General features: G+C 30.1%; 2 protein-coding genes across 5 annotated transcripts in view; both read right to left on the minus strand.

Annotated features, from left to right (window-relative positions):
• Nucleotides 1–24,037, minus strand: part of LOC129913305 (tyrosine-protein phosphatase 99A) — a 504,456-nt gene that overhangs the window by 229,693 nt on the left and 250,726 nt on the right. The gene's annotated exons all lie outside the window — the stretch shown is intronic.
• On the minus strand, nucleotides 831–6,511 carry LOC129913310 (uncharacterized). Its single transcript, XM_055991918.1, has 4 exons — nucleotides 5,985–6,511; nucleotides 4,999–5,373; nucleotides 941–1,479; nucleotides 831–880 (listed from the first exon to the last, which is right to left on the minus strand). The coding sequence occupies exons 1-3, from the start codon at nucleotides 6,372–6,374 to the stop codon at nucleotides 964–966; spliced, it is 1,281 nt and encodes a 426-aa protein (XP_055847893.1). The 5' UTR covers nucleotides 6,375–6,511; the 3' UTR covers nucleotides 831–880; nucleotides 941–963.

Below are 24,037 nucleotides of genomic sequence, written 5' to 3' on the forward strand. Positions count from 1 at the left end.
AAATTTATTTGACAAAAGCACAAAATTATTTCATAAAGTAAAGGTACTTATATTTTATTATAAGGTATATACTATAAGTATACTAATAAAATAAAAATATATATATAAAAGAATATATATGCATATGAAAAAAAAAATTAAAAAAGAAATTATTGATTTCAAATCACATTGGTTGTTTGTTTACTTTTTGAATCAAACAATCACAATTCAATCAACTTGTCAATTAAAAATTTATTTGACAAAAGCACAAAGATATTTCATAAAGTAAAGGTACTTATATTTTATTATAAGGTATATACTAAAAGTATACTAATAAAATAAAAATATATATGTATATAAAAAGAAAAAAAAAAAATTATTGATTTCAAATCATATTGGTTGTTTATTTACTTTTTGATTTTTATTTATTCTTTTTTGCCATAGTCTTAGTTTTTAAAAGCTGCGCTCCTTTGGGAATATTTATGTACTGCTTAGCACTTAAAGCTTTTTTGAACTACTTTTTCAACACAGCGAAAGTAGTTCAAAGTAGTTTTAAGTACTTAGCATTAGATAAATGTTACCAAAGGAACGCAGCTATTAAGAACATAGACTATGGCACAAAGGAATAAATAAAAATCAATCACAATTCAATTAAACTTTTCAATTAAAAATTTATTTAACAAAAGCACAAAAAATTTCATAAATTTGACGTACTTTTATTCAGAGATAATGATTTATTATAAAGTATATACTATATAAGTATAAAAATAAAATAAAAAAATTATGTATTAGTACATACCTTTATGAAAAAAAAAATAAAAAATAAATAAAAAGAAAAAATTTTTGATATACATCACATTAGTTTGGTTACTTTTTGATTTTGATTTTTTATTGAATGTATCTGAAATACAAAGAAATATATGAAAATTAAACATTGCAATTAAGAATGAAAGCAACAAACCTTTATAGATGAGAAGATTCTGACTATTCTGCTTCGTCCGATTCATACGAAATTATACTGTCGATGAGGATTTCATCGCTTAACACCTCCAAATTTTGTTCAACTTCAATATCCATTGCTTCACTTTCAACATCTTCCCCCGACCTCTTTTTATCCATTGGTTCACTTTCAACATCTTCCCCCGAGCTCTTTTTCAAAATTTTTTGTTTTGGAACATAATGTTTAGAAGATGACATTCTTTTACTTGTGTCGCTTAATGTGGATTCGTAACGTCGCTTGGAATTATTTATTATTTTTTGGAAAAAATCTTTTAACTCTGCCTCTGTGTAAGTCGAATCGCTCTTTTTTATTAAATTAAGGAAAAAATGGAATGTGTTTGTAAAACGACTAAAGCTTTCGTTTTTTTTAGTCCGTGATACTCCAGACCACGACACTAGAGTAAAAAGTTTGCGGGAGAATAACGAGTCGACTACTCGATAGCAGACGTTATCTCCGCGTTGTCCACTTTTCGGCCCACAAATTGAAGAAAACTTTCGCAACTGAAAAAAATGTAAAATAAATTTAAGTTAAAGATATTCAAATATTTAAGAAGAGAAAATATTTTTGTCTCAGAGAGGATTTGTATACCAAAAGATTCTAAATGACGTCCTCTACATAGAACAATTCAAAAAAAATTCATTTTTGATTCAAATTTTTGAATTATTCTAGGTAGAGGACGTTATTTAGAATCTTTTGGTATATAAATTGTCTCTAAGACATAAATATTTTCAGAGCTCGAGTAATCTTTTTATCATTTTTTATCATTTTTTCATGAATTTGAACTTTTTTGTTTCCTGGCCAAGAGTGAAAATCCGAAATACACCTTGGAAATGAAATTTTTAAATTGTTCTAGGTAGAGGACGTTATTTAGAATCTTTTGGTATATAAATTGTCTCTAAGACATAAATATTTTCAGAGCTCGAGTAATCTTTTTATCATTTTTTATCATTTTTTCTTGAATTTGAACTTTTTTGTTTCCTGGCCAAGAGTGAAAATCCGAAATACACCTTGGAAATGAAATTTTTGAATTGTTCTAGGTAGAGGACGTTATTTAGAATCTTTTGGTATATAAATTGTCTCTAAGACATAAATATTTTCAGAGCTCGAGTAATCTTTTTATCATTTTTTATCATTTTTTCTTGAATTTGAACTTTTTTGTTTCCTGGCCAAGAGTGAAAATCCAAAATACACATTGGAAATGAAATTTTTAAATTGTTCTAGGTAGAGGACATTATATAGAATCTTTTGGTATATAAATTGTCTCTAAGACATAAATATTTTCAGAGCTCGAGTAATCTTTTTATCATTTTTTATCATTTTTTCTTGAATTTGAACTTTTTTGTTTCCTGGCCAAGAGTGAAAATCCGAAATACACCTTGGAAATGAAATTTTTGAATTGTTCTAGGTAGAGGACGTTATTTAGAATCTTTTGGTATATAAATTGTCTCTAAGACATAAATATTTTCAGAGCTCGAGTAATCTTTTTATCATTTTTTATCATTTTTTCTTGAATTTGAACTTTTTTGTTTCCTGGCCAAGAGTGAAAATCCGAAATACACCTTGGAAATGAAATTTTTAAATTGTTCTAGGTAGAGGACGTTATTTAGAATCTTTTGGTATATAAATTGTCTCTAAGACATAAATATTTTCAGAGCTCGAGTAATCTTTTTATCATTTTTTATCATTTTTTCATGAATTTGAACTTTTTTGTTTCCTGGCCAAGAGTGAAAATCCGAAATACACCTTGGAAATGAAATTTTTGAATTGTTCTAGGTAGAGGACGTTATTTAGAATCTTTTGGTATATAAATTGTCTCTAAGACATAAATATTTTCAGAGCTCGAGTAATCTTTTTATCATTTTTTATCATTTTTTCTTGAATTTGAACTTTTTTGTTTCCTGGCCAAGAGTGAAAATCCGAAATACACCTTGGAAATGAAATTTTTAAATTGTTCTAGGTAGAGGACGTTATTTAGAATCTTTTGGTATATAAATTGTCTCTAAGACATAAATATTTTCAGAGCTCGAGTAATCTTTTTATCATTTTTTATCATTTTTTCATGAATTTGAACTTTTTTGTTTCCTGGCCAAGAGTGAAAATCCGAAATACACCTTGGAAATGAAATTTTTGAATTGTTCTAGGTAGAGGACGTTATTTAGAATCTTTTGGTATATAAATTGTCTCTAAGACATAAATATTTTCAGAGCTCGAGTAATCTTTTTATCATTTTTTATCATTTTTTCTTGAATTTGAACTTTTTTGTTTCCTGGCCAAGAGTGAAAATCCGAAATACACCTTGGAAATGAAATTTTTAAATTGTTCTAGGTAGAGGACATTATATAGAATCTTTTGGTATATAAATTGTCTCTAAGACATAAATATTTTCAGAGCTCGAGTAATCTTTTTATCATTTTTTATCATTTTTTCTTGAATTTGAACTTTTTTGTTTCCTGGCCAAGAGTGAAAATCCGAAATACACCTTGGAAATGAAATTTTTGAATTGTTCTAGGTAGAGGACGTTATTTAGAATCTTTTGGTATATAAATTGTCTCTAAGACATAAATATTTTCAGAGCTCGAGTAATCTTTTTATCATTTTTTATCATTTTTTCTTGAATTTGAACTTTTTTGTTTCCTGGCCAAGAGTGAAAATCCGAAATACACCTTGGAAATGAAATTTTTAAATTGTTCTAGGTAGAGGACGTTATTTAGAATCTTTTGGTATATAAATTGTCTCTAAGACATAAATATTTTCAGAGCTCGAGTAATCTTTTTATCATTTTTTATCATTTTTTCTTGAATTTGAACTTTTTTGTTTCCTGGCCAAGAGTGAAAATCCGAAATACACCTTGGAAATGAAATTTTTGAATTGTTCTAGGTAGAGGACGTTATTTAGAATCTTTTGGTATATAAATTGTCTCTAAGACATAAATATTTTCAGAGCTCGAGTAATCTTTTTATCATTTTTTATCATTTTTTCATGAATTTGAACTTTTTTGTTTCCTGGCCAAGAGTGAAAATCCGAAATACACCTTGGAAATGAAATTTTTGAATTGTTCTAGGTAGAGGACGTTATTTAGAATCTTTTGGTATATAAATTGTCTCTAAGACATAAATATTTTCAGAGCTCGAGTAATCTTTTTATCATTTTTTATCATTTTTTCTTGAATTTGAACTTTTTTGTTTCCTGGCCAAGAGTGAAAATCCGAAATACACCTTGGAAATGAAATTTTTAAATTGTTCTAGGTAGAGGACGTTATTTAGAATCTTTTGGTATATAAATTGTCTCTAAGACATAAATATTTTCAGAGCTCGAGTAATCTTTTTATCATTTTTTATCATTTTTTCATGAATTTGAACTTTTTTGTTTCCTGGCCAAGAGTGAAAATCCGAAATACACCTTGGAAATGAAATTTTTGAATTGTTCTAGGTAGAGGACGTTATTTAGAATCTTTTGGTATATAAATTGTCTCTAAGACATAAATATTATCAGAGCTCGAGTAATCTTTTTATCATTTTTTCTTGAATTTGAACTGTTTTGTTTCCTGGCCAAGAGTGAAAATCCGAAATACACTTTGGAAATGAAATTTTTGAATTTTTCTAGGTAGAGGACGTCATTTAGAAAAGATTCTAAATGACGTCCTCTACTTAGAACAGTTCTCTTGGCCAGGAAAATAAAAAAGTTCAAATTCAGGAAAAAATGTTATAAAATGATTAAAAGATTGATCGAGCTCTGGTGTTCGAGAGATGATTTATATACCGAAAGATTTTAGGTGAAATGATGTGAAGCCAACATTTAGAAACTTTTGGTATGCATATTGTTTCTGAGATGTATATACATATTGTGAGAGCTCGTATGCGTATGAGGGTATGCGGTAGCGGTAGGGGTACTGGAGCATCAATATTCAGTTGTGGAATTTTGTTCATACCGTTACCCGGACTGCTACAGCATACCTTACGGTGTGGTCAAGCCTTTAGGCTAATTCAAAGTAAATTTAGAAAAAATCTATATTCACTTACCATATTTTCTTGAAAATCCTTATTGGCTAAATTGCCTTCGAAGGCTTGCAAATCTTTAAGGTTTTCAATTGGTGCAAAAACTGCATCGACTGGGTCACTTACGCCGCAGGTTCCGTTGACTTTTTGGAAGATTTGCTCCTGCAGTGTTATGCAGTGCTCCATTCGTATTTGTAGCTTACATACCTCGTTTACTAGGGAGGCAATCGTTCCTTCCAATTGAAATTTAGCTGTAGCGTTTGGAATCTCTTTAACAGCCAAATCGCAACCCTTTTCTTCCGAGAGACACTGATTTTCATCATTTTCATCATTTTCAAATTGATCTTGGGAATTTGGTTTGTTGTTTTTATTGCTGCTTGTAACTGCTGTTGGTTGATACTGCAAATTTAAAAAAATATAATGAATATTTTTGAATTAATTATACGTACGAAATACGTGGGGCGCACACCTAGAGTTCTGATTTTTTTTTTACAGTGAAAATATTAAGATTAGGAAACACTCCTAAATGTATGCAAATGACGACCACGAGGAATTTGAAGTTCAAGGCGTATAAAAGTGAAATGGACAGGGGGGCATGCTTTTCCCTGTAACCTCCCTGCTTGGGCTCACTATGGGATCCGAGATGGGGACAAGTTTGGGTATTTAAAAAGAACAGTTCAAAAAAAATTTTTTCTTCGTAGTCTTCATTTTGCATGCATTTTGTATGAAAAAAATAACTTTAAAAAATTAATTAAAAATATAAATACACATTTCCTAACATTAAAATTGTTATTTTTATAAGTTTTAGTCATTAATTGTTCAAATAAATGTATTCGCATATTAAAATTCGTGCAACCTCAAAGGAAAGGTGAGCTAAATACGTTCAGGAACTGTATGAGTTTCAATATTAAAGACAGAAAGATAAACTTCTTATATGAGTATCTTATCTTTCTGTCTTTAAATACTTATTTTTGCTTATAATTAAAGATAAATAATGATATGTTACTTACCTCATTAAAGTTAAACCGCTCGTCGTCAGGGTTCTTCGACTTTGGGCCAGGCTTTCGAACATGAGCAGTTTTGATTGGCAAAAATGACCTACAGCTGGACGAGCCTTCGCAGTCGGTAGTGTCGCTCATGTCCGACATGGCTCTGATTTCTTTTAGAGCCTCCCCATAGGTCGGTATGTAAGATCTTTTTACCTGACATTTATGTTGAGTCCAACCCTCGGCGGCAGTACCGGGAGGATCCCATAAATTTTTGATCGCTTTGTCCTTAAGTTTACGTGGGGGCCACATCAAACTCCCGTTCTCTTCCCATGAGCGGGGAACTGCCGACAAAAGGTATTTGCCATTTTCTTTCGTGGCCACAATTTTGAAGAAGCTTGGCTTTTGTTCCATTTTTATCACAATTACTTACCTTAATTACTTATTTACTTTGATTTTAAACCACAATTTCTTTCTTTTAATACACTTTATCAAAATCTTGCACCACAAAATGCACACAACCAAAATAACGGAAAATGAAAAAGAGTACAGAGAGACTGACGATATTTATGCGCGATCCATCAGTAAGCAAAAGGGTCAGCGTTGTTATAAGATATCGATATGGGATTTCAATAAATCGTCTTTGTTGTTCGTCTTATCAATGATAAAAAAAGTAAGGTTTGAGCTTATAATAAATACAAAAAAAAATGTTGTTAAATTAGCAGTGGTTCTTAAACATTTTCCATTTTATATATAACTTTTTTGGATAAAAAATTAAAATTAAAACTTTATAGATAACACAGCCACACAAAAAAAAGTTCTGACCTGGGGTTGCAACTACGTTTGTCATATAGTTTTTAGGTTGCTAAAACCGAATCCGAAGTCTATTTTGTCGTATCACGTTTGGTTTTTGAGATATCCTCAAAAAATGTCGGATAAACTTTTTTTTGTTTTGACATTTTTTGAGAATATTTCAAAAACCTGACGTGATACGGCAAAATAGACTTCGGATTCGGTTTTAGCAACCCAAAAAACATACGACTAACATATTTGCACTCCCAGGTAAGAACTTTTGTTGTTTTTGGTTTGTACATTTTTTGAGAATATCTCAGAAAACTGATGTTATAGGGCAAAATTGACTTCAAATATGGATTCAGCGACTCAAAAACTATGTGATTAACATATTCGCAGAACTAGATCGGAAAAAAATTTTTTTTGACATTTTTTGAGGTTATATCGAAAACCTGACGTGATGGGGCAAAACAGACTTCGGATTCAGATTCAGCGATCAAAAAACTATATGAAAAACATATAGTCGCAACCACAGGTCAGAACTTTTATTTTTGTGTGTGGCTGTGTAATTGTATCAGGTACATATAACAACACTGGATTTCTATCAAAAATGAGCGAGACTTGCAGATGACAGCTATTGCCTTTCATAAGAAGAGAGTGCGTGAGGTAACAAGTGATAGATTATTTTCCACTCCCTACAATATTGAGATTTGGTCTACTGGATAGAGAGCTCGACTGGAGAGCGAAGGTACCCGAGATCGATTCCCAGCCAGGCACGTAAGTAAAGTGAGTTCTTTTTCAATTAAATTAAATTCCTTATCATTTCAGAATAACAACACAAGGATTGGGAAAGGTCCACATTTCAGAAAAAATCAAATAAAATTCAACAAAATGATGAAACAACAAAATAAATAAATTAGAAAAAAAAAAATAAATAAATTAGAAAAAAAAAATAAATAAAATAAAATAATTTTTTTTTTTCCTCAAAAATTAAACATTTTATAGCAACCTCTATAGGGTCTTACCATAACAACATATGCAGACTATTTACCTCCTTAGCGAATTATTATTTTCGTTAAGATGTTTAATTAATAGTTTCTTAATAACAGCAAATAGCTTGGTTAAGCAAATTATGTTTTCTATAAGAAGACCTCTATAAGTCCTTATTATATTGTTCGCCACAAGCTTTACATTTCCGTAGTATTTGTAAGAACAGGTCTTAGGAAAGCAAATAACTTGTTTAGCGAAATTTTAGCCTTTTTAAGGAAAGTATTGCTTGCAGTAGTTTGCTATTGTAAGACCTTCTTACGCTTTCCATCACAAGCATGTTGACCTGTATATGGCTCGTGTAGGAAAGTCTTAAGCGATTTCCGTAATATGCGCCAAAGCGATTTGTATAAGACCTGTCCTTCTTGTTATGAAAGCCAAAAAATAGCTTGCATTGACCCTTATGAAAACTAAATTGTTACTTGGGTATGTTTGTTTGGATATTCTTTAACTTATGTCAAAAATCTAAAAAAAATCTCATGTCCTCAAGTCCTAATTTTCCTGGTTTGAAATATGAAAGATGTAAAAAATGTGCTAATTTAATCAAAAAATAGCATAAAAAGGGTATAAAAGTGTTTTTTACTACTTTGATACGTTTTGGTCTTTGTTTTAAATTTTTTTAATTTTGTTTTTCATTGAATATGAACAGTTCTAAACAAATCCAAGAGCGAACATCTTTTTCACATCAATTTAGCTAAATTTCTAGCTTATATTCAGTTTTGTAAAAGAAAATTCTATAAACGCTCATTCTGTCCTCCATTTTGGAACCACCATTTTAAAAAAAATAAAAGTTAGAAGATTTTTCGTATTTCTCATACTAATATGCTTCAGTGTCCAAATTTCATGACTTTTCGTCAAGAAATGGCCGTGTAAATGATTTTTGACGCCATAAAGCACCACTGTGCGACGACGAGAATGATACATAGTCAAATCCCTCTTGACCGACAGATTTTCAAATCTTTAACGAGTTCATAGCATTTACTGATTGTGCCAACTTCATTTTTACTTCAAATTTGGAAAAAATAATAATTTACCAAATAGTGTCTCAAGTAGCACACTGGTGTATAAATTGGTGTAAATTCATTAATTTTGGTGTAAAATTGAGGAAATTGAAAAAATATAGTGTATTTCTCAAAATTAGTGGTATAAAAATTATACCACTGTCTTTTCTGTGAAAAATTTCAACATTTTTTTAAGATTCTGTGCAAAAAATACACCTATATTCAGTTGTTTTTATAATATACCATTAATGGTGCATAAAATTATTCGATTCTGAAATCAATCAAAACGGTATATTTTGTACACTCTCTTTGGTGTAGGAAGTACACCCTGTGGACATAAAATTCACCAGAATGTAAAAGTGGGAGACGACATATTTTTCAATGGCCGCCATTTAAAAAAAGAAGACAGCAATTAATTTTTTTACTATAATAGTATATTTATTGACCTAATTATCCCGTATTCTTGTTTTTTCCATTCGGTATATTATATTATAAAAGAACTCTTCTAAAAAAATGTAAAAACAACAACAAAATTATAATTTTTGAAAAAACTGATTTTTAAAATCGAACAAAAAAAATCATTAATTCAGTGACATTTTTGAGGCGCTTGATTTTTAGAGGGGGTAGTATCTAAGATAAGTAGACAGAATGTGTTTCGTTTTTAAATTAGGCAAACAAATTCATATTTAACCATTAGTTTCTTATGGCAATATTATGAAAGTGAATAAAAGTTCATTTTCATTTATTTCATAAGAAATGGTGTGAATTAGAATTCATCAATCTGTTTGAGGTAAAAAATAAACTTTGGTTCAAATTTTAAATCAGAATAATTTAAATTGTGTATTTTATCCATAGATTTATTGTGTATTTTTCAATTTCAAAGGGATAATTTTCACCAAAAACGAGATCATTTAATATACCACTAGCGCCTTTTATACACCAAAATCGGTATATTTTTTTAACCACCGGAGTTTATTATATACGAGAAAATAGTGTATTTTTTATATTCAAAATGCATATCACGAAAGTGCAAAAAATACACCAAATATTTTGGTGTATTTTAGACTTTTGTGCTACTTGAGGTAAACCATTAAAAAAAAATCGTAAAAATAGGAATTTTCCCACATTTCGACAAATTTCAAAACGCATGTGCGACCGGAAGTCCTTACCCAATTTCAACAAATTTTTTTTTTCTACTTAATATTTAGCTAATACAAAGGTTTTCCAAAGCTATTTTATTAAAAAAAAGTTGTTAGGGTTTTTAAATTTTTTGTGTAAAAATACCATTTTTTTAAATATTTTTTCAAGCTTTAGAGCCGATGCGCGGATTCACTTAGTCTTCGCCATTCACAACTTTTTCGCGCTATTACGATTTGAAATTCGAAAAAAAAACACCTTAGTGCATATTTATATTTGATTTTAGTCAAAAATTTCTTAAACTTTGTTTTATTTTATTATAAATTTGAGAAATAAAAAAAAGTACCTTTGTGGGTAAAATTGCACAGTCGTTTTGTGGGTAAGAGCGCGCACTTCTCCCCATATTAAACTTTTCTTTTTTTAATCTGATTTACAGTAAAGAGAATTTTTAACTTGAATCTTGAAAAACGAAGGCTGTTATTCATGAATTCCCAAAAAAGAAAGGCTCTGATTTAATTAGAAACATTTTTTGTTTGTTTTGTTTTATAAATAAAGTTTAAGTTTTTGAGTTTTTTCTTTAATATTTTCATTCATTTTAGTGAAAACTTGGAACTTTTGAAAGAACGTTTTGTTTAACTTAGTATTACATTAAGTTCTTAGAAATTTAGTAGCCGTAAACTGTCAAGATTCCTATTAAAATTATGTGCGCGCTCTTACCCAAGAGTTTGAGCGATCTTACCCTGACTTAGGGGCAAAAGAGCGCACTTTGACTTCATATGGTTTTTGTTTTGAATCATATGAAATATTTAAACTAAAAAACTTTTTTTTTTGTGTTTTCTTGTTCCCAAAATATAGGTTTATCAAATGTAAAAAACTTTATGCTGATATCTCTTACAGAATCTTCACAATTTTGCCTTAAAGTGAAAAGTGCGCGCACTTACCCCAACAGACTCTACACGCCTTTAGATAAAATTTATCTGAAATCGTATACTTTTAAGACTTCTTTAAATTGTTAAAATGTACCTATCAAAGGAACAAATCAACAAAATTTTATTACATTCTTACTTACATACTTAAATTTGAATAGATTCATTACAATTTCCGAAATTTGATTAAAAAGTTAAGGGGGTTAGTTGACAATAAATGAAATGATTGGACTAAAAGAAGCTGCATCTCCAAGCTATTCGTGTGGGTCCCATTTGTATTATTGATCAAGAATGCGATAGCGAGAATAAGACCCAAGTTTTCAAAATCAAATAAAAAGAAAATAATCCTAAAGAAGAAGTGTCCCATGAAATTTGGATCAGTAAAGACGATTACGAAACGAAACATAAAAAAATAGGTTTAGAAATTCTTTCCAATTTTTATACAGATGACTGACATTGATCCACAAATACACCCATCTTGTATATCATAAAGTTGCTCCTTTCAAAAACCACTTGCGTAGCAAAGATGTATACGAAAATAAATCTATTCTAAAATAACAATACCTAAAACACTCTGCTCTGCCGTGTATCATATCAAAAGTGTTTTTCACATAGGTATACAAAATACGTGCATCGTCATGCCTTATGTCATTAATGTCATCTCCTTTTGCTTTGACACTAATCCAAAATATGCTCCTTCATATCGTTAAAGTCGAACACGAACAAGAACACACACACACAAGGCAAAGGCATTTTGTTCCAGATTTTTGTTATTCTACACAGGTCATTCATTGGATTATTCAAATTTTTCTTCATCTTTCAAAAATAAAAAAAAAAAAAATAAAGAAAAATTTCTTCAAAATTCAAACTAAAATTCCAAAATATATCCTTTTTTGTCTTTCAAAATATATATATCACATTGCATCTCTAAAAGATTGATGATATGAATACCTATGGTAGATCCAAGACCTTCAGTTTTACACACATTCATAAATTTTAAGAACATCAACAACAGAAGCAGAAAAAGTGAAAAAAAAATGTGTCGAAGAAAAAAACAACACAGCATAATCCTTTTACCTCTATCTGACACGTACAATATCGATGTCATCTTATCTTTTTCGTACTTTTTGACATTTTAATACAATGACACAGGCAAAAAAAAAAGAAGAAAAAGTATAGAAAACGAGAAACAATATAACTCACAAAGCTCACATCATCATCATCGTCGTTTTCGTTCTCATCGTCGTCGTCATCAAAAGCAACCTGGAAACAAAACGAAGACTTTTTTTTGTTTGAATGTTTCAAACCACCCTATAACCCTTATCCACCCTCTCCCAAAGCGTAAACTTGCTGAGAATATTCCCAAAGCATAGCCTGACTTGAGACGAAAACAAAAAGAACTTTTTGAATGCAAAAAACGAACAAGAAAATTCTTCAAAAAAATACAAAAAACACTCGCACTTCAATACTACGTGTGTGCAAAAATAAAAACAACTCTACGTGAGAACAAAAAAGAATACGTATACGCCCCCCTCACCCCCTTATCGCCTATATATTGTTAAAGCCAAAGGGTGTCAATATGTGTCGCGTAAACAATATCATATATTGACACACTTTCAAAAATAGACACTTTCATTGAAAAAACAAAACAGGCACAGTCACACAATCACACACACTTTCATAATAAATTTTGTGTTGATGTGGAGATACTGCAGGATATATGAAATGTTTTTGACAGCGGGGCAACACCAATTCGAACACACAAAAAACCGACGCAAAACACCCCCATCACTTCCCCATTCATGGCCAAAAAAAAAACTGATGGCAAAGTATCCTTTCTACCATAAAACACGAACAATATATGAATATACTACAGCATGATGGTGGTTCGTGTATCGGGTGGAGTTGTGTTTGGCAACACAAAAGGGAGTGAAAGAGCATTGGATTACCGCATCAATGGCGCTGATATGCCAAAAAAGTTTTGAATAAAATTTAATTTGAATTCGACAGATGATGTCAAGCTTCGGGAGAGACGAAGCGAGGTCCCTGACGTGCGTCGTCCTCTGCTGACTGACACCCCTGCGGCATCACACGTTTATGCTTCCCGAAGCTGAAGCAGTAGTCGTTGTAGGTGATGGCATTGTTTGATACTTTCACATAGTTTTCAGTTTGTGTCAAAGGTGAAAATTGGTATATATGAGGGGACAGTGATGTGTGGAAATATAGGAGTTGGTCAAGACTTTTGACATAGATATCGAATGAAAAAATATTCTAATATTTGATTTTTTTACGAGATTTTTGAAAACGATGTTAGAAAAAATAAATGACATTTTTAAAGCTTTAAAAATATATCTTATAGATTTAATGGAACAAAATAACATTTAAGAGACCGTATCGCATTCCAAGTAAAGCGAAATATCAAAAGCTTTGATCTTCATTTGAAGATTAGGAGTTTCAAAGACATACAATGAAAGGGTACCTAAAGGTACCATATATTTGTGGTAGTCCCAAAAAAAGGCCTTGATTTCCAATTTTAGGCCAATATACATTCTCGTTCACATTTATATCCGCACAGTTCTGCAGAAAGGAGATTGCCAGAAATCGCACCACGTCGGAAAAGGATTCAACACTAACAACAAATCTTTAAGAAATTTAAAAAAAAAAACTACTTATGGGTCTTGCTTCTAGAAACCACCATATTCTATTTTATGAAATTTCACATAGCCATTAACTAGCGGACAAGAAAGACTTTTCCAACGAAATCTCATTTATCAAATTGCAATATGTAGTTTAGGAGATATGATGTCACAAATGAACAGAAATGCATACATATACTGATTAAACACATAAGCCTTCTTTTGACTTGGACCTAGTCAGGTGAAAATTATATTTTCGTCATTATCTTCTAGAATCTAGATCATTTGAAAACTGGTAAGTTAAAATCAATTGTATGTAAATTGTATTTAAGTTGGAACTGGCCAAAATAATGTGAGAACCTGATCTACGCTGAGAACGCAATAATAGGTATACTCTACACCATCCCCAACGAAACCTTTATCAAAAGTTAAAGTCCAAGAAATAGCGTATCTAGAGAAACTCGTCCGTGTCTACGTCAGACTGGACGATGAGGCAAGTGTTCAGGAGGAGCAAAATTGCCAGCCAAATGAACTAGATAGACATTTTATCAACTATGGTTTTTTAATTCTATCACAAAACAGTCATAAAGGTGCTCCAACTGTTTGAACGGACGACTTTTTGCATCGGAAACACTACAATTACCAGTTTCTTAAAAATTAAATTAAAATGCCTGTGAGCTTCAAGACGGTTAGACATCTTTTTTTTTCAAGAACAAGTTGTGAAACTTTTCCATTTTTGAAAATGTTGCATTTGACACTTCTAGTCTCCGAAAACTTAGGAGATTAGGGCATTATTAAAAATAAGTGTAGCAAAAATCAGAACTGATGGATCTGAAGAACGGTCTGATGTTTAAAGTTTGTGTAATTAGACTCAAAGATATTGGTTTGTGTCTTTACCATACGGCCACAGTAAAAAACTTGATGTGTTACCAAAAGGGTACAACTACAACTAGAACGGTCTTATTACCCAGCTCCCCGAGTACCCCCTGGAAGTTGTGAAGGATAAAATAATTGACCGCTACTGGGTATTTTGCTAGACTAACTCGTCTCAGGTCCTGATGCGGTACTGCAGATGAACCTCTGAGTGACATTCCCATTCCCAGGTACCCTTTCGAGAGAGAAACTTTCTCACTGGGTGCCTCTAAATGGAAGTATTCAGCTTTAGATTCTGCATTGCTAAATGGAAACCAATTAGTATCCTTCCAATTACTAAACTCACCAAATCAGCAGTCTCTCGTGCCCGTGACTAGGCTAGAACCAGACTTAACCATTCCACAAAAAAATAAAGATCGCATAAGTTATGATATCAAAACGGCTCAAATCAGCGCTGAATGGGCTTTTTTGAAGAAATATCTAGAAGCCGCTATTTCATTCACTTTTCTATAAGATTACTCTTCTATTCTATTAGACGTTATCGTTATTTAAAAAATCATGTGTGCAATTAACACGTGGGTAGAAGTGAAACCTTAAAAAATCATTTTTCTTGCAAAAAAAAAAAAATAAAATAGAAAAAATCTACCTATTTTTATTCTATCACCTTCAAATCCATGTTTTTTATATGACAACCTATTTATATCATCTGAAAGCTTGTTGTCTTAGCTCAAAAAATATATATCGATCAGGTCTATGAGACATCTACAAAAAGAGCTAGAATTTTTTGAACTCGATCAATTTCCATAAAAAAAGCGAAAAAACACGTATTTTTATCTTCTCACGCTATTAAATGCATTTTTTACCTAACAACCTTTAAAAATTTTTACACCATCTGAAAGCTTATTGTCTTAGCTCAAAATATATATATCGATCAAGTCTATGAGACATCTACAAAAAGAGCTAGAATTTTTTGAACTCGATGAAATTTCTCTAAAAAAGCAAAAAAAACATTTATTTTTATGTTCTCATGCTATTAAATCAATTTTTTTGTTTGACAACCTATAAAAAAATTTATACCATGTGAAAGCTTATTGCTTCACCTTGTATAATAATGTATAAATCCTATTTCAGAGATGTCTACAAGAAAAGTTAGAATTTTTTAAAGTCAACTATGTCGAATTTCCAGACTGAGATTACGGTAATTCCTAAACTGGAAGCTGGTCATCGCCAACAGATCTCCACAGTTGTTTTGAGGTATTGTTAAATTTTTTTTCAATTTAAGAACGTAACGTTATGTGTGATATATCAAATAAAAGGTTATGTTATCAGCATGCGAATTAAAGTTAAATCAAATTTGTATGTGCACTAGATCAAAAGTTATAACGTGTGTTGAAAAAGAACATCTTTTTCCCGTTATCTCCAAATTTTAAATATGAAATTAATTGAAATTTTGTACAATTATAATTTATTTAGTTAAAAGTTATAACAAGTTCAAGTCGTGTCGCGTTTTCGTTTCATTTTGTTTCAAATCACTACGATACTAAAGAAGTTTTCACTTCAAAAAAACGTGTTGAAAATATCAGTTTTTTGTGAGAGTTCATAAGCTGTCAATTTGTATAAAGAGATTTTTATACAAGGCCTTAAAATTATACGTTATTTATTGCATAAAACTCTTGGAAAAATTTGTACACCGTTTTCTAAAAAGTAGGAAAAGGGGTTTTGTTTTTGCAGGTAAAAGGAAAAGTGGTCAAAAACACTCATTTAAGAGTTAAAATTTTCAATAAAAATGACCAGTAAAGAGTGATTTCTAGTTTAACAGTCATCGTATTTCAAAAACATGGTTTATTTGTATTTGGTAGCTTTAAGTCGGAATAACTCTTATTGATAAAAATGTCATGAAACTTCTTGTAGAGGATACGTTTTAACTGATTTCCACCATTTGTCAATGTTTTGTACTAGATTCCAAAGCCGATAGTGGTATGACATATTTGTATAAGAATAATGCCTGTTGAAATACCAAAGATTTGTTTTAGAATTGGTTTGTCATTTATAAGCTTTAAAAACATGAATAGTGTGTACACAGTACTGTTAAAACGATTGTTACTTGAATTTTTGATTGATACTTTTAATTTTCACTAACACAAAAAAAAACCTATGTCGATACTCCATCGACTGAATATTGAACAAAGTTTTACAAAACGTAAAACAAAAAAATAAAATAGAAAATACCTTTTACCTTGTACCTACCTTTATTTTAATTGCAATATATTTGACATTTATTTGCCAGTTTGTCAAAAACAAAAGTCACGTACAATCAATAGAATTTCCATTTTACTTCAACAAAATTTGGCAAAAGAGAATTCGAAAATATAAAAAAAAAAAAAAAATGATTGACAGTTTTAATATGAACTCCCAAATTGAGTTTATTGGATTTAATTTCTATGATAAAAGTTTTAAAGCAAAACAGAAAACAATAAAAACATTTCCTTTCTTCATTGATGTCTTATTTTTATTATTATTTCTTTCTTTTTTTTTTTTTTATAAACGAAAAAGGTCCTTTGGTGTTTTATTTTAATCTTCTTCTTTGGCTGTGTGTGAGTAACATCTGATGAAATACATTTTTTGTAAGGAAAATATTTCAAAAAAATAAAAAAAATACAAATAAAGTGATACACTCGTCCATTGACGACACTCTTCAAAAGGATATTTTTCTTTCCTATTCATAGAAAATCTTACGTTCTCTCATCTTTTTATAGAGAATTTTGTTTTTGTTTGAATTTTTTGTTTTTTGTTTTCCAAATAGTAGAAAATAGTAGTCTATTTTTACTTTGTATTGGATTCTAAATTTCAAGTAAAAAAGCATTCTTTTACTTTAGTGCGAGGAATTTGTTAAAATTTGGTTGTATTTTTCATAGGAATTCGTCTAAAGAAGTGTTTTTGAGAGATTTCTAAGGAATAATTTGAGGATTTATTAATTCAATGAAAGACTATTAATACACACTTTTAGTGTTTGATTTGGCACTTTCAAGAATACAAATTTCCGGGAATAGGAGAAATTCTTAGTAAAAATAAAGTAGTTAGCAGAAATCAGTGTTTTTTGCCTTGAGCTGTATGGAAATATTTCATGTTCACTATCAAAAATTGAAACAAATAAAATTTCATAGTTTTTTGTTATAATAGCATTTTGATCTGATATGACTGAGCTATAAGACAAGGAAGATATTACCATTTCTAACATAGTACAAAAAAAAAATGTTCCACATACGCCACAGTGACCCAATTGATATAATTACACTGTGTTCGAATATGAAACTTTTTTTTTCCCACAGAGGGCTCTCATGTCTACTAAAGATAATTCGAGTATGCTGAACACGATGGCGTACTCAGTTTTTCTGGATTAGGTCAAACAAGAAAGATTTTTGCGTTTGAAATTTTGTTTGCACATGCCAAAAATGAGGGTATAAAACACACCATATATTTTCCAATTTTTAATTTTTTATCGATGTAAAATGACGGAAAATCTATTTTTTGAGAAGTATTATTCGTAAAAGAAGTTATCGAAAAAAAATCTGTCGAATGACATTTGAAATCATTATTTTATGGTAAAAAAACGTCGATTTTTCTTCAATTTTTCTTGTATTTTTCGTTTTGCTTAAATTAAAATGCAGCACTCGGTGGCAACGATTTGATCTTTTGTTTCGAGATAGAATATGCCTTTGTTTACAAATACGAATAGGTAGAACCTACCTACCTACCTACAATATTGGTTAAGCTTAAGAGTAAAAAAGTAGCAGTAAAACCATATTTTTTTCTCAAATTTTTAGTTTATAAAATAAAAAAATTACAAAATGTTTTAATGCAATACATATGTAGGGGAAGTGGGTGCAAAATCCTTTTCTTACTATGTTGTATGACAAAAAATAAAACTGGCAAAACTTGCAATATGAAAAAAGGGGCTTTTGGTACGATCGGCCATGTCTGAAAGTATGAGCAAGTTTTTTTGAAACTCCGAAAAAGTTACGGCAACTTTTGTGATTTTTCAACAAATCATTACAGTTTATGTTAAAAGTAAGTTGCACTTTTAACAATGAGATAGTTAAAGTTTTTAACTTATTCTTTTTTATAATGAAAGTTGGATATTCAAGAGTATTTTTTTGTGAAAGAGTGAATCCCAAAGGATTGAACCTTAAGAAAAAAAATAGTTTTTGAACTTAAAAAAAATTTAAATAAAAATATTGATACCATGCCTGATTTTGTAATTAAATATCTACATCTACATATGTATAATATTCCAGAGTACTAACACATAAAAGGTGTGTACAAAAAAATTTTTGAATTTTCGTATAAATTTGTACCTTTATAGTTAAAAAATTTAATAAAAGGGAAAAAAAAAGTCGACGCTTTTTGCCATAAAATAATGATTTAAAATGTCATTCGACAGATTTTTTTTTCAAATAACTTCTTTTACGTATAATCCTTCCAAAAAATAGATTTTCCATCATTTTACATCGATACAAAATCAAGAATTGGAAAATATATGGTGTTTTATACCCTCATTTTTGGCATGTGCAAACAAAATTTCAAACGCAAAAATCTCTCTTATTTGACCTAATCCAGAAAAACTGAGTACGCCATCGTGTTCAGCATACTCGAATTATCTTTAGTAGACATGAGAGACCAATTAATTTAAATGAATTAAAAACTTTTTCTGAGCTATTGTGGTTAAGAAAAGAACAAATAAATAAAGCTCAGAAAAAGTTTTAATTCATTTAAATAAATTTTGTATTTAAAAATTATTTTTTTTTTAATTCACTCAGTTTGTTTATTTTTTTTAATTAATTTCAGTAGCCTTTTTTATGAAATAAAACTTATTTTTTTTTATGAAAATAAACTGGGCTTTAATAAAAAGCACAAAAAACTAATACTCATTAACGTATTTTTTTGACTTAAATGATATGAAAGTGTAAAAAACAACTTAAAAAACGAAGAAAATTGTGTTTGATGCAAAATTGTGGAGAAACGGTTGGCCGCAGAAAAAAAAGTTTTGACACAAACTAAAACTGTAATAAATTCTTGATTGGTTGTAAAAAAAATTTTTCAAATCAAACGTAGTTTGGCAAAGATAAAGCCAGATAAGGGAAAAGAGAACAAAAATCATAAAAACCGTGGTAACTCGAAAACGGGACGAAAACGAGAAAATTACCTCTTAAGTTTTTCGACTTAAAATGACCTCAGGAATCCATGGTTTTCATTTGGGGCGGTGACTGTGGGACACCCTGTATATTAAAGGATGTTCTTTGGCATTTTTTTTTTTATATTAGTGTTACTAGCCTATAAACCCTTTAATAAAATAACAACTAATTCGCGCACATAATTCAAAACACTAACATCTTTTAATAAAACTTAAAAAAAATCGAGTAAAATGCTATTTGAGTGAAATTGGGGATGTTACAATATCGACAAATTCAATCTATTTAAATTCTAATTTCGATTTGTAAATTAAACAAAAAATTCTCTACATTGATATGCTCGGAATTAAATATTAACATAAAGTAAAAAATCTGTTGTTCTTGCATGAGTGAAAAAAATAACATAAAAACAAATGAAATACTTCCTCTCAAAATTCACACAGTACTAAAATAAATGGAAATATACCAGAAGAAACATTACAAAAAGGTGATGTTTTCCTGTCATTTAAAAGTAAGTGCTTTCATCATTTTCTCAAACGAATTCTGAAGTGTACAAAAAAATGTTACGTATACGCCATACACATCAAAATATTTTTCTTCTAGATCTATTTTTTTTTTGTTACGTCAAGTTGCAACTATAAAATTCAAGAATCACATAATCACATTTCCATCAACACCTGACTGCCATCAAATCCAGAGTTTGCCACACTATTTCAAAAAATGCCGCACATTTTCTCAATTCTCCAAAAAAAAAAAAAATAAATAAAATAAAAATATGAGCGAAAGCAGCGAATTTTTCCCATCCAAGCAATACACTCGTATTCCTCAAGGGTAAACAATTTAAATTTACTACTACCATTCGGTCATAGTTCATGACATCTGCTTGGGTAGGAGAAAATTGTTTTCTAAAGTACCATTCCATTTTCATTTCCACCAAAAAAAAAACTTCGGTCTTTGATGTTGTTTCTGTCTCTCTCTTTCTTCCTTTTTGGGAAGAAAACCACATTTTTCCATTTTCATACCCGAGTAAGAGAACCGCATTGAAAATACGATCTGAGAATAACCTAAACTTAAATCAAGACAAAATGAAAAATGACGGGCAAAAAAGAAAGAACAAAACAAGAAAAAAAATGAAGAAAAAAAAAAAACCCAAACACAAACAGGAACAAAGGAAAAATCTTTCAATTCTCAAGTTATGGCTGTCGAAACTCAATTCGTACGGTATCTATCCATTTATCTATTCCTTCCGCATTTGGGTTTTTCTTTTCCGATTTCATTGACGACAACGACTTCAACGGGACTATGGAACGGGACTCCCCTACGAGGAGACATTCAAAAAGGAAGAGGTGCCGTGCAAATGCCACTCCAGAGAGATGTTCTCTTTTATGAGCGATGCCATATATGCAAAGCACCTATACACACTTCAAACTTCAATACCGACCGAATCGACAAGAAAAGGACGACAACGACGACGACAGATAAATAAGCAGATATGGTGTAGAGACACACAAAATCGTTCTTATAGAGAATAAGCACCAAGGATTCAATCCTTATTGAATAGGTGTGGGCGTGTATTTAAGAGGGTGGTTGGTTTGTAGGTGCTGCGTCAGCATTGGCACGTTGTCATCATATTGGAACTGGCATATGTGACAAACGAACAACAACTAGACGCAGGTTTGGCAAGGATATGCTGCAAGGACCTGGGAGAACATTTGCTAAGATAACAGTTTTTTTTTTTTGTATTTTTGTCTTCTCTTTTATTTTTTTTTGTTTGTTTGCTTTTCCCAAGAGCGATGGTGGTGGTGTTCCAGAGATCCTCCTCAACAATGGCGGATATTTCGTGAAGTGGAGGAATAAGTGATTTCATTTCTTTTCGGCAAACAAATAGAATTGATAGTCATTTCGGAGAAAACGTAAATTTCGTTAGCTCGCTCGATGAGTGGATAAATATATCGTACTAGTGTTATGTGTGTTTTTTTTTTTGTATGGATGAGGATTGTGATTGTCGAAGAAATTTATGAAAAAAAAATGTATGTTTGGTTATGAGATGATGTTGGTTTAAGACTGAAATTGGTAGCAAGGTTCTTCTAGCAGCATCGTGAGGTCAAGCTAATTGTTTTTTTTTTTTTATATTTTTGTTGGGAAAAGGTCAATTGATTAAAATTTGTATTTATATTTCGATTTAGGTTACCATTTTGTAGACAAATACATTTTTAAAAGTTATAAACATGACGTGGAAGAAGCTTTTGAGTTAAACAGCCGAGTCAGTTATTTTCTTCGAAGCATACTATCGGGCTGAAACTATTCTGACCTTTAAACTGTTAAGAACTTACAAATTATATTTTTCATGACACCTTCTTTTTAGCTTCGTGTAGGAAAATTGAAACGGAAAAGGTTCGGATTCCTAAAGGAATTACTTAATTATTAGTTGGGAACAGAATTATATAGATACAAGCAGCATTTGGGAATTCTTTTAATCCTCAATTTTTTGAACTTTTTTGAAGTGAAAACTTCTTTAGTATCGTAGTGATTTAAACAAGATGAAACGAAAAAGCGACACGAAAAATCAATTGATCATAACTTTTTTGTTTTAAAAGATAGATGAATGAAATTTATACAGTAGATAGGTAATTAGATAAATTATGATTGTGCAAAATTTCAATTAATTTCATATTCAAAATTCTGAGATAACGGTGAAAAGATGTTCTTTTTCTAAACACGTTTATCTTTTGATCTAGAGCACATAACACATTTATTTAACTTTAATACGCATGCTGATAATATTACGTTGCATTTAATATATCACACATAATGGTACGTGCTCTACAAGTTATATAATCTTTAATTGAAAAACCTGAAAAATACCTCAAAACACCTGTGAAGATTTTTGTTGCCGATGACCAGCCAGCAGTAGAGGAAGTACCGTAATCTCAGTTTGAAATTTCGAGATGGTTGGCTTTAAAAAATTCTTACTTTTTTTGTAGGCATGGTAGAAATATGATTGAAGCGTCATATAAAAGGTGAAATAATAATGATATAAAATTTGTTATAGGTTGTCTTTAAAAAAATGGATTTAATGGCGTTAGAAGAGAAAAGAGATTGATTGTTTTGCTTTTTTTATGAAAACTAATTGGGTTAAAAAAAATGCTAGCTCTTTTTGTAGATGTTGTATAGACATGGTCGATATAAATATTTTGAGCTGAAACAATTAGCTTTCAGATGGTATAAAATTTATTGTAGGTTGTCATATAAAAAAAGTGATAGAATAAAAAAAAGTTATATATTTTCGATTTTTTTAAATGATTTTTAAGGTTTCACTTCAACCACGTGTGAATTGTACACATGATTTTTTTTTTATTACCAAGCTAATTAGTTCAAAGGAAATCGAAGGAAGTCTATTAAACATCGCACGTACTTGCTCTTGCAGTTCAAAACACATTTATGTTAGTTTACTTGTAGATTTAAAGAAATTTTGTTGATGTTGGGGAAGAGCCGACTTTTAGGGCAAAATTTTGTTAAATGAAAAAAAAAAAAAAATATTTTTTATTTGACTTTTTTGAAAAAAAAAATAAAAAATGTAGTTACATTGCAATTGCTTTGAATATTACGTTTGAAAATTTTAATCAAAATCGTTAGAGCTGTTTTTGAGTTATTTGGTATAGTTTGAAAAGTTTGTATAGTAGATACACTTTGTTTACTTTTTTGAGATAAACTAAAAATGCAGTATTATTGCAATTGCTTTGAATATTACGTCTGCAAATTTAAATCAAAATCTTTAGAGCCGTTTTCGAGTTATTTCGTATAATTTGAAAAATTTGTATAGGAGGTATACTGTTTTTGAGAAAAACTAAAAATGCAGTTTTATTGCAATTGCTTCAAATATTAAGTCTGCAAAGTTTAATTAAAATCGTAAGAGCCGTTTTTAAGTTATTTGGTATAATATACAAAAATTTGTATGGGAGGTACACTTTCTAAGCGAGATATAAAAAAACAAAAAAAACCAACTTTCAGAATTCCATAAAAATCATCCGTACCAAATTTGAAGAAAGTCCGTCCACCCGTTAAGGCTGTGGAAATGTGTACAGATGGACGTACATACGCACAGACACGCACAGTGGGGAGCCCCATATAGTGTTGTGATATAAAGGTTATTTTTTAAACTAAAGCTATGAGAAAAAAAGATCACGATTTCTAAACTTAACAGTAAAATTGATAAGATGAGCATATTTGTTTTGTTCAAAGTCTTTGATTTATGTTTATTCATGCGGTTGAAGTTGAGAGTTTTAGAGCAAAAATTCAGTTTTTAATAAGTAATAAAAAAGGTGTTCTTTTTTTTATTTGTTTAAACTCAAAATAAAATACAAATTTCTCGCATAGATAAAAGTATGTAAATTACTTTTCTTCTGAAAAAAAAAATTAAAAAAAATTTCTTATACTTAAAAATTGAATGAGAAAATAATGAATTTTTTGAAACAC

The sequence above is a fragment of the Episyrphus balteatus genome, chromosome 3 (genome assembly GCF_945859705.1).
Source record: "Episyrphus balteatus chromosome 3, idEpiBalt1.1, whole genome shotgun sequence".
Taxonomy (NCBI): Eukaryota; Metazoa; Arthropoda; class Insecta; order Diptera; family Syrphidae; genus Episyrphus; species Episyrphus balteatus.